The sequence below is a fragment of the Sceloporus occidentalis genome, unplaced genomic scaffold, assembly GCF_023333645.1.
Source record: "Sceloporus occidentalis isolate IW3139 unplaced genomic scaffold, rSceOcc1.0.p SCAF_111, whole genome shotgun sequence".
NCBI classification, from domain to species: domain Eukaryota; kingdom Metazoa; phylum Chordata; class Lepidosauria; order Squamata; family Phrynosomatidae; genus Sceloporus; species Sceloporus occidentalis.
In genome coordinates, this window is record NW_028317091.1 from 3,231,132 (window position 1) to 3,246,863 (window position 15,732).

General features: G+C 45.6%; 1 protein-coding gene across 1 annotated transcript in view; it reads right to left on the reverse strand.

The window, feature by feature from the left end:
• Positions 1-14,225, reverse strand: part of LOC149283156 (prepronociceptin-like) — a 42,121-nt gene extending 27,896 nt beyond the window's left edge. Inside the window, exon 1 of the mRNA XM_089497971.1 lies at positions 14,103-14,225. Coding sequence (XP_089354097.1) covers positions 14,103-14,225 — 123 coding nt within the window. The remainder of the gene's footprint in view (positions 1-14,102) is intronic.
• Positions 14,226-15,732: the final 1,507 nt, after the last annotated feature.

Below are 15,732 nucleotides of genomic sequence, written 5' to 3' on the forward strand. Positions count from 1 at the left end.
CCCTGTCCTTGGTGCTGAAAGGGTTAAGTGAAGCTGACTACTTCATGTTTTTTTTTTTAACCTAGCAGGATAATTAAAAATAATCAAGGGAGTAACGTTTCGTTCGTTTCAGAAAAGGCGCGTTGCTGCCGTTTAATTTCCTGCCGCTGATTACGACGGCGCGTGGCGCTCTGTAAATAAGGAAAGCCCGTTCGATGGCCGCATGTCTGCGGAAAAACAGATGTCGAATCAGAAGCACGCGACAGGCGAGGAGGAAGGATGTCAAAATAAAAGGGCTAATTCTCCATACCTATCAGGTTTAATCATAATTCCATACTTAGAATTTAATAATATCGAATCAAGTCATTACTGTCACGGACTGGGTCCAAGCTGATGGCAGAAGGACCCAGCGCGCCCGATGGTTGTTTGCAAGAGTCTCGATGCAGCAGTGGAGTCTGGGGCAGGGCCTGGTGCAGGGTGACCACACTCACCCAGGCGTTGAGCACCTAGGAAGTGCAGCCAAACACCAGCGCCCTGATATGGCAGCAGATGTAGTCCAGAATAAAACGAATCCTGCAGGCACCCAGGAGCAGGCATGAAGCATATCACATGGATCACGAGCAGGATGCTGCAGGCTGGGAGAATGAAGGCTAAGCAAAGGGTTAATGTAGCAGACACATAACACAGCAAAGGAAAGGGAGACCAGGCAAGAAACATGATATAGAATATACATGAGAAGTGGCTAGAAACAAGATATGAATAGAGCAAAATATAAACAGGCACTAGACGAGGAATAAACATAACTAGACAAGACATACATAGTACAGGGCACAACAAAGGACAGGGAAGAAGGCAAGGAACACAGGGGAAGGAGTGAGGAGCCGGAACCCTCGGACACTTCTCCTATAAGCAAGGATAGGACATATTAACAGGGACATGGGGAGAGGAGAGAGGAACCGGAATCCTCAGATGATTCAAGGAAGAAGGGCAAAGGTACATAAAGACACACAAACATGACTACAGAAACTAGCCTAGGACTACAAGATAACTATTGGAGATTTCGTCACATGATATGGCCATAGTATGCTTAGCCCACCACTACGCCAAAGTACTCCAATGACGGTGGGTCCTAACGCTAAGCCCTGCTGACAAAGATACAAAACAAACCACACGTATAAACCAAACACATAGCACTAAGACATACCTTAGACTGCAGACTGAGACAAACAGAACACAGGTGGGGCGCACCTTATAAAGGAAGCAGAGCTGAAGCAAAGAGTCGGAGCAGAAGCAAGGAATGGAAAATAGAACAAAGCAAAAGGAAATCCAGGAATGGATCAAAGCAAAGCAGAGAAACTAAAGCAGGACAGATATGCAGCTCCGCAGCCTGGGCAGACCGTGACAATTACAGCGAGCAAACAACTCGAACGCTGAACGACAGGGATCAGCGCCAGCCATACGCGCAGCCGTTCTTTTAACCCTGAATTTGCAAAGGCTAATGACGTCTGTCCAATGAGAAGCGTCCCCTACAGCCTATGCTATACCTTAGAAGTGCCCCTGGTCAGTTGGATCAGTCCCTCTTTGGAACCCACATCCTTGAGCCCCTCTTTCCTCCCCTGATGCCCCTCTTTTCTAGGAACTCGGAATGTTTGCTGTTAAAGGAACAGTCATGTCAACATTTTTCGAAAGGTTCCACGGCTCCAATCCTTGGGATTGTGGCCCTGTTAGTCTGATTAGCAGGTAGCGTGCCAGTATTGGGGGTTTTAAAGATGCTCTTTGAGATTTGTATCCCGATTCTGAGGCTGCTGCCCAAAGAAAGAGGACATTGGCCAGGAGATCCGGGAAAGCAGGGCTTCATCTGGAGACTCCAAAGGTGTGTATCTCCAGATCTTCTCTGGAGAGCCCACGTACCACAGCTAATTGCCAGACCTGGGGTAGTCATTAGCCTTTATGTGGTATTTAGCTTTGTCCACACCTTACCTAGTCCAATGGCAAGTAGCCACGCTTCTTGGTGCAGCTACCCCTACTACGTATAAAGCGGGCTTCTAAAGCCACATGAGCTGAAACAAAAGTGGAACCCTTTCCAGTAACTAAAGCAGGCAAATATTTGCTCAAGGGATTTCGTCTGCACCCCTTTGCCATTATTAGTGACCTGCCTGCCTGATATAATTGGGAACAGTTTACCGGTTACCGTTCCAAATTAATCACGTCAGAAATCCGGCTTCAGGCGTCGCACGCAAGCGTACAAAAAAAGCATCTCGACGCGTCGATGGAAGTCTAACCTTTATCACGACAGCAGCACTCGGAGGGCTCGCCGTCTAACTCATCAATGGATCCGCGGTTAATGAGCTCATTTTCAGATAACATTTTTATACAATCTGTCTCCTTCTCCTTGAACGAATCATGGCATTTAAAAAAAAAAACATGTGAAGCTTGCGTACAACGATGGGGTTTGTCACTTAATACATATTCTATATGTGATAACGATCATTCTTATAAAATTACTTCATTTTATAATTAATTAGAAAATTAACATACAATTACTTTATCCACAGAACTAAAGACAAAAAGGGACTAAAAAAGGGTAATGTCAAAACAAAGCGAAAGGTCTGAATAATACGGATCATGTGCATTAAAGTCGCCATAGAAATCATGTTGGTAAATAATTTGTAAAAAAATAAATAAGATTAAAAAAGTATATATAAGTGATTTGACTGAAAGTAGTTTGGAAATAAATGCCGTGACTTTCTGACTTAGATTTAATTACCCAAATTGCACTGGGTAGATTTTCTTGCAACTTTTTCATCACGGAGCATTGTATCGTGCTTCAGCACCGTGATGAAGAGGACCAAACACAAAGGTGCCAAAAGTCAAGATCTGGGGCTGGATTCCGGCTACTGTTTTCCCAGCAAATGGCCCGTACATTTGCATGAATCAAGAGGGGCGGGGGCATAACATGGGTGGAGAGTGTTATGATGTCATGTTTTAAGATGGGACATTTGTTTCGAGGTAATATGTATGCAAATAACAACGAGGTAATCCACGCAAGAAGGAGAGGACTGGAAATGTTCAGCCTTGGTATAGCCCAGTAATGTATTAGAGTGACACACATCAGTATCAAACAAAGCATTCCCCGCTTAAGACATTTGAAGAATTTCACATCTAATTGAATAAAGCTTCTGGTACTAGCCCCAGAATGTTCATATTTACTAGACTTGTGCATTCGTCTTCGGGCGAACATGAAAACGAGCACGAAGAGGCCGTTTTTTTGTTCGTTCCGAAGGAACGTAGAACAGAATACAGTGCCGGCAAACCGTAGGCGAAGACGAAGACTCACAATCACGAAGATTCGAAGATTCTTCGTGATCGTCTTCGTTTTTGCCGCGCAACCGCCAAAATTTCAAACAGGAGTGAGCTGATCCTCGTCTGTCCAATCAGCTCACTCTTGTGACGTAACGCTAAGGGTCTCGTCCAATGCCTGTGCTGCTGTTTTTTGAATTCTGAAGGCGCCTTTATAAGACCAGAGCTTGCCTGAGAGATCCATTCATTTTTCGCTGTGACTGCTTTGGCAACACTGCTGTGCTGCATCCGAGCGTTACAGAGAGAGATTGTTCTGTTCTGTGTGAGACTGGTAAGCCTTAGCCTGCCATTTCTCACTGTGTACTTCATCCTCACTTCAGTGCTACTTAATTAATATATTTAATAATAATAATTTGATTAATTTAATTTTTTTAAAATTAATTTGTCATCAACTTTAGTGTAAGTGCTGTTGAGTTGACAGTGCACCCAGTGCCTCAGTGGCACTGGGGTGCCCTTGCCCTGGGCTGGCACTAGTGCCTATTGCCTGTCCTGCTTAAATAAATTAAATAGAATTTATAAATTACAATTTAATAGAATCTATAATTTAATAGTTCATTATAATATTATATATATATATATATTTGTCAGTCATATATATATATACTATAGTATACTAGTGTAGAGTGTACTGTAGACATTCATCTACTAGTGTCTAATTTAAAATCAGTAATATTAATTAATATAATTAATAATTGAATTCATTATAAAATTATATATATATTTGTCAGTTATAGTTAGTAATAGTATACTAGTGTAGAGTGTACTGTAGACATTCAGAACATCTACTAGTGTCTAATCTAAAATCAGTAATATCAATAATTCTCTAATTCTTTCTTATCTTAATAGTTAATTAAATTAGCTATAAATAAAAGTAATAATATTAATTAATTACTACTAGCGTATAGTTCAGCTAATCTTATTAGTACTGGTGCTGCAGCTCTATAGTTTGTGCTTTGTTTTAGCAACAGTAAGAGACCAAGTCAATTTTTCTTAATTAATCTTTCATTTTATTTCATTTGTTTTGCTCACCTCAGTCCATCAGTGAAGTGAACTTGTTGGGCTAGTGAGTGCAGCCGCATAAGTGCTGTGTTTTTTTTTGATCAGCAAGCAGTGACGTTAACTGTTTTGCAAAGATTTTCTCATTTATTTTACATTTTATTTCAATTTTATTAAAAGTACCCTTAGTGTTTTGCTCACCTCAGTCCATCAGTGAAGTGAACTTGTTGGGCTAGTGAGTGCAGCAAGCAGTGAAGATAACTGTTTTGCTGTGACATTTTATTTTATTTCTAATTCTTTTCAAGAAAAATTGACTGTGACGAGCTGTACTAAGCAAAGCTTCAAGCTACTAGCTGTAGTACTAAAATAATTCTAATCTTCTTTAATCTTAATCTATAATATATTATAAATAATAATATTCTAATTCATAATCTATAATATAAGTAATTCTAATTCTAAATTCTAATTCATAATCTATATTCTTCTATCTATAATACATAATATATAAGTAAATTAGTTCTAATCTATTAATATTATATAACTTAATATTAATTAATAAATCATATACTGAATCTGATTTAACCTCACTTTAGCTTAGTGGGTTTGAGAGCGTCTGCCTAGAGGTAGATTTATAGTAAGGAAATATAGCTTTAGGCTAGCATAGTGGTAGGCTAAGCTCTTAGGTCCGTGTAAATTCAAATTAAAAATAAAATACTGCTAGTTATTAAATAGTTAATCTTGAGTTAATAATTTCAATAACTTTAGGATTTTGGCAGATTGCACACAGCACAGTGCAGTAGTGCATAGTTTTACTTTTTAAGCAGTAGCACTGAAGAGAACTTCCTCTAATTTTTTTGTCTTTAATTCGTTTTTCCTTTTTTTTATTTTTATTTTTTTATTTTTTTTTTTATAGTTTTTTAAACACTACACTACACTACACTACACTACACTACACACACAACACAAAATTTGAAATGGATCCTCCTTTTGGGACTAAGGAGGGACAAGCTCCATCTACCACCACCACCACCACCACCAGCACCACCACCAGCACCACCACCAGCTCTAAGATGCAGCCTTTGCGTCAGTCTAGTCGGCCAAGTAGGCCAAGCTCTCGCTTATCATTTGGGGAAGCATTGCTTGAAGGATCATCAAGTAAAGGAAAGGCACCAAAAGCAGGCAGTAGTAGTGCGGCTAGGCCCACAAGCTCTATGGTTTTTTACGGAAAGCCTAAAGCACCAGAAGCACGTTCAAAGTTAAAGGGTAGCACAAGTAGTACCAGCCCAGTGACTAAAAAGAAGTGCCTTTTGCCCCAAGCAGCATCTTCCCCATCCACCAGCAGCATGCAAGGTACCAAGCAGAGCCAAATTAGCAGCAAGACTCAGAGGGGTCCCAAACCAAAGCGATCTCATTCCTTTGTAGGGAAAACCACCACCACCACCACCCCCGCCTCTACCACCACTAGTGCTGCGCCTACTGTTCCCACTGGTACCGCCACGCCATGTCCTCCTAGTACCTCTAGCAAGCCACCAAGTCCTTACAAAATTTTTGTAAAGACAGTTAGAGAGAGGGCTACACATAGTGGAACTCCACCTAGCGAGGTAGCAGAGGAGCCTGAGACTGAGAGGCCAAGTGCAGAGTCTATTCTTCCTGCTCGCACTACTACTAGTCACGAGTCTCACGACGATATCAGTCTTAGCTCCAGCCTAGCAGGAATTCCATTCGATCTGGCTAATGAAGAGCTAGACTATGAGCCAGAGGAAGTAGAGGAGATGAGTGGTCAGGAATCAGATTCCTCAGGGAGCAGTGTCCAAATGACTAGTGCACAATTTTCCCCTGAGCCTCCACCTTCTCCGCTACGATCATCACCATCACCACCACCAGCAGCAGCAGCAAAACCTAGCAAATCTAAAGCAATTAGCAGTCCCACTATGGCCAGTACTGTTACCACCAGTCCCACCACCACTAGTTCTGCCTCTGTTCATCCACCCCGAGCAGTAAGAGCAGCACCCAAGGCACACTCCAAGGCTATGCGCGCCCCAATTTGGGAGCACTTTGAAAATGTTGAAGAAGGGCGCTATGGAAAGTGCAAACATTGTGGGAAGCTAATAAGCAGAGGGAAAGTGTCTGGCCATTTTACCAGTGCTAGCATGAAGCATCACCTCAGCACTCAACACAACGCTGTGCTATTGGGGAAAGATGCAGAGGTAAAACTTAGTGCAGGCAGCATAGCTGGTGGCCGTGGAAAAACCCCAACAGCTTCTTCTTCTGAGCCAATAGCAGCAGCAGCAGCAGCAGCAACTAGTGCTGGCAGCCAGAGACCAAGGCAGGTTGGAGCACTGCATGCCCAGCCCACCCTGGAAGAATTTGGGGCATTCCACTCCAAGAGAACGATGCCCAAACAGCAGGCCAATAAAGTAACGCGACTTATTGGTCAGTTCATTGCTGTTGGAGGGGCATCCTTCTCCATGATTGAAGGGGAGCCTTTCAAACAATTGATGGCGGCTGTGGCTCCACAATACACAGTTCCGTCACGTTCCACTTTCAGCAGGAACATTGTCCCCTCGCTGTATCGGTCCTGTGTTGCAGCAGTGAAAGAGGAGCTTTCCAAGGCTGCTGGTCAGTGTGTTCATTTCACTACAGATTTGTGGAGTGCACCTAGCGCCCAGCATGCCTTTCTTTCTTTGACAGCACACTGGTGGCAGCCCGGTGTGTCTAAGGAAGTTGCTGCAGCAGGCTACCGATCATTCCTTCTCCATGCAGAAGTGATGGATGAAAAGCACACTTCCCAAAATATTCTGCATGCGATTAGGAAAATGTTTAGCCTTTGGGTGGGAGCAGAGGCGGGCACCAATGTTGAAGTTGGTTTTGTGGTAACTGACGGAGGTGCCAATATGGTGAAAGCGCTGCGAGATGGTCATATTGTTGGTGTGCGCTGTGCAGCCCACATCATCCATCTTGTAGTGAAGGCAGCAATGTCAGAAGGAACTAATGTGGCAGCAGTAGTTCTGTCCCGCTGCAGAAAGATCGCTGGGCACTTTCACCATAGTGTTAAGGCTAGCCAACTTTTGAGGGAAGAGCAAGAGAGGTCAGGTCTTCCCGTACACTGCCTACGTCAGGATGTCAGTACACGGTGGAACTCCACGTTAGACATGCTAGAGAGGATTTTGGAGCAGCAGAGGGCAATCCATAATCTTGCCTCAGAGCACAATATTGGGATTACCTCTCCATTGAATAGGGAGGATTGGACAGTGATCGCCCAGCTAGTGGCAGTCCTTAAACCATTCAGGGATGCCACAGAAAATTTAAGCTCAAACACTGCCAGTCTGGCCCAGGTAATCCCAGTGTTCTCCCATCTAGGCAGCAAGATGGATGTGTTCCTTGGAAACCGTGAGGCTGTTCAAGGTGGCACTCTACATCCTGACGTAGCAGCCATAGTCAGGAAGCTGAAGGATCTGCTAAAAGTACACCTTCGCAAGCGAATGGAAGAGAGTCCCGAAATGATGCTAGCGTGCCTTTGTGATCCAAGAATTAAGGGAAAGCTAGCTTTGAAATTCAATGTTCTCAGTAGCTACCGGGAGCAATTGGTCAACAAGGTGCGTGACTGGCAGCGTAAAATGGGAATGCTGTCCGAGGAGGGTGAGGTGCAGGAGGAGGAAGAGATGATGTGGTCTGCTACCCCTAGCAGCAGCATCAGCAGCAGTGCCACAAGCAGCACAACACAGCTGAGTGGAGCAGCTGCGTTTTGGGAAGAGGCACTTGGCAGTATAGTTGGACCATCTGACAGAGCTAGCAGCAGAAAGGAGAGTAGTGCTGCTGAAATGGTCAAACTTTACCTCTGTGAAGTTCCTTCTGCTCCTAATGTTGATCCTCTTAGCTACTGGGATGAAAAGAAGAGTGTGTGGCCTGCACTCTCATGGGTTGCGCAGCAGCTTCTATCATGTCCGCCAACCACTGTTCAAAGTGAGCGCGTGTTTTCTATGACTGGAAACATACTGAGTCCACAGCGCTCACGCATGGCACCTCATCTGATGGAGCAGATTGCCTTTCTTAAATTCAATCTGCCCAAATTGGGTTACCCAGCTCTTAGCTTGGAAAGTTAAATTTTTTCTCTCTAATGTTTAAGGTAGTTTCTCCCCCTGGTTGCACTTGCTGCGGTGTGGCAATGCCTGCTACCTCCGCTGGTGTAGCCAATTTACGCTAGGGCCTAGTGTCTGAGCTCTGTAAGTCCGCTCCCAAACGCCTAGGACTGACAGTCTTTGGATGCTTTGCCCTGGGGTGAAACAGGTGAGTGGGTCGTCAATTGCCCACTCATTCACCTTTTTCCGTTTCCAACGCTGCTGCTGGTGGTGGTGCCAGTATCTTTTGCCAGTTCGCTTCCTGGCTGAAATCATGCCTCAGATGTCCCTAATGGAAAGGGTAGTTTCTCCCCCCTGGTTGCACTTGCTGCGGTGTGGCAACGCCTGCTACCTCCGCCGGTGTAGCTAGCTTATGCTAGGGCCTTGTGTCTGAGTTCTGTAGGTCTGCTCCCAAACGCCAAGGACTGACAGTGCTTGGATGCTTTGCCCTGGGGTGAAACAGGTGAGCGGGTCGTCAATTGCCCACTCATTCGCCTTTCCCAATTCTGCTGCTGCTGGTGGTGGTGCCAGTGTCTCTCTTCAATGCCAGTTCGCTTCCTGGCTAGTGTCATGCCTCGAATGTCCCTGATGGTAAGGGTAGTTTCTCCCCCCTGGTTGCACTTGTTGCGGTGTGGCAACGCCTGCTACCTCCGCCGGTGTAGCCAGCTTACGCTAGGGCCTTGTGTCTGAGTTCTGGAAGTCCGCTCCCAAACGCCAAGGACTGACAGTTTTTGGATGCTTTGCCCTGGGGTGAAACAGGTGAGCGGGTCGTCAATTGCCCACTCATTCGCCTTTTCCAATGCTGCTGCTGCTGCTGCTGGTGGTGGTGCCAGTGTCTCTTCGATGCCAGTTCGCTTCCTGGCTAGTGTCATGAATCAAATGTCCCTAATGGTAAGGGCAGTTTCTCCCCCCTGGCTGCCTCTGTCTGCGGTGTGGCAACGCCTGCTACCTCCGCCGGAGTGGCCAGCTTACGCTAGGGCCTTGTGTCTGAGCTCTGGAAGTCTGCTGCCAAACGTTTAAGACTGACAGTGTTTGGGTGCTTTGCCCTGGGGTGAAACAGGTGAGTGGGTCGCCAATTGCCCACTCATTCGCCTTTCCCATTTTTCAATGCTGCTGCTGGTGGTGGTGGTGGTGCCAGCATCTCTTCTCTGCCAGTTCGCTTCCTGGCTAGAGTCATGCCCAAAATGTCCCTAGTGGTAAGGGCAGTTTCTCCCCTCTGGCTGCGTCTGTTTGCGGTGTGGCAACGCCTGCTACCTCCGCCGGAGTGGCCAGCTTACGCTAGGGCCTTGTGTCTGAGCTCTGGAAGTCTGCTGCCAAACGTCTAAGACTGACAGTGTTTGGGTGCTTTGCCCTGGGGTGAAACAGGTGAGCGGGTCGCCAATTGCCCTCTCATTCGCCTTTCCAATTTTTCAATGCTGCTGGTGGTGGTGGTGGTGGTGGTGGTGGTGGTGCCAGCATCTCTTCTCTGCCAGTTCGCTTCCTGGCTAGAGTCATGCCCAAAATGTCCCTAATTGTAAGGGCAGTTTCTCCTCCCTGGCTGCCTCTGTCTGCGGTGTGGCAACGCCTGCTACCTCCGCCGGAGTGGCCAGCTTACGCTAGGGCCTTGTGTCTGAGCTCTGGAAGTCTGCTGCCAAACGTCTAAGACTGACAGTGTTTGGGTGCTTTGCCCTGGGGTGAAACAGGTGAGCGGGTCGCCAATTGCCCTCTCATTCGCCTTTCCAATTTTTCAATGCTGCTGGTGGTGGTGGTGGTGGTGGTGGTGGTGCCAGCATCTCTTCTCTGCCAGTTCGCTTCCTGGCTAGAGTCATGCCCAAAATGTCCCTAATTGTAAGGGCAGTTTCTCCCCCCTGGCTGCCTCTGTCTGCGGTGTGGCAACGCCTGCTACCTCCGCCGGAGTGGCCAGCTTACGCTAGGGCCTTGTGTCTGAGCTCTGGAAGTCTGCTGCCAAACGTCTAAGACTGACAGTGTTTGGGTGCTTTGCCCTGGGGTGAAACAGGTGAGTGGGTCGCCAATTGCCCACTCATTCGCCTTTTCAATGCTGCTGCTGGTGGTGGTGCCAGCATCTCTTCTCTGCCAGTTCGCTTCCTGGCTAGAGTCATGCCCAAAATGTCCCTAATGGTAAGGGCAGTTTCTCCCCCCTGGCTGCCTCTGTTTGCGGTGTGGCAACGCCTGCTACCTCCGCCGGAGTGGCCAGCTTACGCTAGGGCCTTGTGTCTGAGCTCTGGAAGTCTGCTGCCAAACGTCTAAGACTGACAGTGTTTGGGTGCTTTGCCCTGGGGTGAAACAGGTGAGTGGGTCGCCAATTGCCCACTCATTCGCCTTTTCAATGCTGCTGCTGGTGGTGGTGCCAGCATCTCTTCTCTGCCAGTTCGCTTCCTGGCTAGTGTCATGCCTCAAATGTCCCTAATTGTAAGGGCAGTTTCTCCCCCCTGGCTGCCTCTGTCTGCGGTGTGGCAACGCCTGCTACCTCCGCCGGAGTGGCCAGCTTACGCTAGGGCCTTGTGTCTGAGCTCTGGAAGTCTGCTGCCAAACGTCTAAGACTGACAGTGTTTGGGTGCTTTGCCCTGGGGTGAAACAGGTGAGCGGGTCGCCAATTGCCCTCTCATTCGCCTTTCCAATTTTTCAATGCTGCTGGTGGTGGTGGTGGTGGTGGTGGTGCCAGCATCTCTTCTCTGCCAGTTCGCTTCCTGGCTAGAGTCATGCCCAAAATGTCCCTAATTGTAAGGGCAGTTTCTCCCCCCTGGCTGCCTCTGTCTGCGGTGTGGCAACGCCTGCTACCTCCGCCGGAGTGGCCAGCTTACGCTAGGGCCTTGTGTCTGAGCTCTGGAAGTCTGCTGCCAAACGTCTAAGACTGACAGTGTTTGGGTGCTTTGCCCTGGGGTGAAACAGGTGAGTGGGTCGCCAATTGCCCACTCATTCGCCTTTTCAATGCTGCTGCTGGTGGTGGTGCCAGCATCTCTTCTCTGCCAGTTCGCTTCCTGGCTAGTGTCATGCCTCAAATGTCCCTAATTGTAAGGGCAGTTTCTCCCCCCTGGCTGCCTCTGTCTGCGGTGTGGCAACGCCTGCTACCTCCGCCGGAGTGGCCAGCTTACGCTAGGGCCTTGTGTCTGAGCTCTGGAAGTCTGCTGCCAAACGTCTAAGACTGACAGTGTTTGGGTGCTTTGCCCTGGGGTGAAACAGGTGAGCGGGTCGCCAATTGCCCTCTCATTCGCCTTTCCAATTTTTCAATGCTGCTGGTGGTGGTGGTGGTGGTGGTGGTGCCAGCATCTCTTCTCTGCCAGTTCGCTTCCTGGCTAGAGTCATGCCCAAAATGTCCCTAATTGTAAGGGCAGTTTCTCCCCCCTGGCTGCCTCTGTCTGCGGTGTGGCAACGCCTGCTACCTCCGCCGGAGTGGCCAGCTTACGCTAGGGCCTTGTGTCTGAGCTCTGGAAGTCTGCTGCCAAACGTCTAAGACTGACAGTGTTTGGGTGCTTTGCCCTGGGGTGAAACAGGTGAGTGGGTCGCCAATTGCCCACTCATTCGCCTTTTCAATGCTGCTGCTGGTGGTGGTGCCAGCATCTCTTCTCTGCCAGTTCGCTTCCTGGCTAGTGTCATGCCTCAAATGTCCCTAATTGTAAGGGCAGTTTCTCCCCCCTGGCTGCCTCTGTCTGCGGTGTGGCAACGCCTGCTACCTCCGCCGGAGTGGCCAGCTTACGCTAGGGCCTTGTGTCTGAGCTCTGGAAGTCTGCTGCCAAACGTCTAAGACTGACAGTGTTTGGGTGCTTTGCCCTGGGGTGAAACAGGTGAGCGGGTCGCCAATTGCCCACTCATTTGCCTTTCCCATTTCCTTTTCCATTTCATTATTTTCCTTCTGATACACAACCAACCAAACATAACACACACAATAACACATATAACACATATAACACACAGTGACATCACACATAACACACATACACACACACTTACAATGCACAAAACACAAGGACCTTTTCCTTGTTATTTGCCCTGGCCTTCACTCACTAATAGCATTACATTAACACTATAACTCACACTTCACCCTATAACATTTTTCCATCCACATACCTGCCAACAGACCCAACTTTTTCAGGGACAGTCCTGCTTTTTTCCAGTCCTGTCCCATCTAATTTAGCTAAACTAGGTATGCAAAATGCAAATACACATAGGTAGTTATAGCTCGGTAGGTAACGCTACTATAAACATTTAATAAATATAATCAAGTACTAAATAATAAATCTAACTTTAAAATACATTTAAATAAACCCCTATTTTTTTTTAAAAAAAAACATTAAAATTTAATTATTATTATTTAGACATAATCCATCTTTAACCAAACCAGTGCACTGCTACTAATCTTAAACATAACCGTACATTAACCCTAAGCTATTTTTTAGTTCTTGTCCAACATTTTTCCATCAGCATACCTGCCAACACACCCAAGATTTTGGTGGACAGTCCTGCTATTTTCCAGTCCTGTCCAATAAGTAAGTTGGGTTGTTGCAAAGTATGCCATTGTAAATAGGTAGCAAATGTTAGGCATGTAAAGTGGTCCAAAATCAATTTAAAAATGTAAAATATTCCCTATTCTTTTATTAAACATCTATGGACAGTACACCTCGGTATGTGTGTGCAACTCTATTGGTCGTTTCGGCAGGGGGCTCGCCTGCCATCAACGAATGAAGTGCATTCTGCAGTTCTGCAATTCACTCGTTGATGCCAGACCAGCCCCCTGCCGAAACGACCAATAGAGCTGCACACACGTACCTTCACGGCAGCTGCTGCTGCTGTGATGTGTTATTAACCCCGTATTAACCCCTGCTAGGCAACCAGGAGGAAAACGAAGATTAAACGAGCACGAAGAATGTCCGCGAATATTCGCCCGAAGAGAAGACAGGAACGGGCGAATATTCGCGGAATACGAAGATTTTTTTTTCCCCGAAGACGAGCACGAAGACGAACACGAAGAGCCCCCTGGTGCCCAAGTCTAATATTTACCAAGCAAATGGGCAATAACCCCTTCCCAAGACTGCCCTGAAATCAAAACGCAAGGGTTCACCATCATTATATTTACATTTACTATATATATTATATTTACTAAATATCATTTATCAAATCTACCCTGATTTGCCAAGGTAATGTCACAAAATGCTCCTCCACCCGCTCAAACACCAAGTGTAGCTTTAATACACCCTTCCCAGTACTGCTAACGGAGCCAAAGGAGAAATAATTTTAAATTTTTTTAATTTGTAAAGTTTTGCCTGATTCCATATCTTTACAGGAGTGCACTGATAATATATATATAAATATATATATATATATATATAGATATAAAATACCATATGGTACAAATAATATTTTAAGTGGAACAGCACCTTTAATCGTGGGTTGTGTGTTCTCTTTGTCCATTAGGTACCAAGTATTTTTTTCTTGGGGGGTTCTAACTAACCTATATAATGTGAAAATCCGCAATCCACACAGTCTCCAATTCAGAGTAACCTACGAGCTTAACCCCTTAATGACAAAGCCCGTACATGTACGGGCTCAAAATGCATTGTTTTCAATGGGTTTAGGGACGGCCCATTGTCCTTAAGGGGTTAAATGATTCTTTACGTTAACAAACACGTGACGTGCACGCCCGGGAGGACTTACCAAAGTGTTGAAGTTGTCGCTCTGATACAAGTGTTTGTTGCAGGTCACACAGTCGTTCTGGCAGTCGCACAACACGTGCGGCAGTAAACACAGCAAAGCTACAGTCCGTAAGTGAGACTTCATGGTGGCCGAATGCAGGCGCGCAGATTACTGGAAGAAAGGAGCAAGAAGGATTTTGGGTAATTATTACATGAATTACAGTTTTAGCTCAATTTCCTAAAACGATTCCGATTTGGAAACAATGTATTTCGCCAACTAATCTGAACATCCCGCTGTGCACAGATTGCCCCCTGAAAAGGGTATCCCGTAACATGCAAAATCCTGCTAAACATATTTATTTCCCAATATATACCAAACTAAGTAATATATTTATGTACTAAACACATTTTCTTAAAAGCCCCGACCTTCATTATTAAATATATAATATACATATGTAGCGGTTGCACACAACATATCACAGGGTAGGCTAACATACAGTGTGAAGGGGTTAACTGCTGTAAGTATAGCAAGGAATTACAATTTAGGGAGAAAACACACATTTTCTGCACCTCGAATGCACTTGTTTTTTCCTGGACTACAACCCCCACGGCCCTCATCTTCACTCTAGTTAAGGATCATAGGAGTTCTAATCTACATAAACTCCACTGACATGTTTTACACCCCCCCCCAACAAAAAAATGTTAATATCTATAAAACGATGTGTTTAGTTTGTAGACATGGTGGAGGGCATAACATTTAGGAGCAGCATCTATCATATATCACAGCCTGCTTCCTACCATCTCAAGCACTTGCAAGGCACAGAGAGTTCCTTAATTCAGATTTTGTATAATTACGCATGTTTTCCAGTAGATGCACCAGATATGTATTTTTGGGGGACATTGTTTCTTTTTTGGCCAAATGTTGGTCTTTACCTTTTTTGTGGATTCCTTTGTACTAATCCCCTCCCCCTCCGGCCACCAACAGTCATAACTCCTCCCCTTTTTAATCTTCATTTTCTCTCTCAATCATGTCTCTCTTTCCCACCCTTCCTTTTGTTTCCATTGCCGATATTATTCCTTTAGATTGTAAGCTCTTGAGCGGGGCACTCAAAGGCCCACCATTCCTGATTGAAACTTTGCATAAAAGTACCATATGGCTAGATGGAAAGCTTACGGGCAGGGTTCTCATCTTCTGATGTGGCTGTATGTATTAATGTATATTTGTTATGTGTATTGACTGCCCCACTTAAATTGTACAGAGCTGCGTAATTTGTTACTTCATAAATAAAATATAATAGTAATAATTATAATAATAATTTCTACATGTCAGTAGGGATTGGACAACTCTTCCTGCGTGCTGGAAAGCTGATCTAACAAAAGATCAGGTGTCAGCATAAATATATATATATAAACTTTTATTTTACGGTGATCATGGAAACTGGCAAACACTAATTCCTATGAGATATGTGGTTGGTATCCTGGGTCCACCTGGCCAGCCACATCACCATCACATGCGTGGTTGGCACTGAAATGGTTAAATATATCATTTTACTCAAATTCTGTATTACTAATATATTTGACCTTCAACAAAATGAAATATTTGGTGGGGATTTCTGTAATGGGATTGATTACAGTAGGCGTACATATAGATG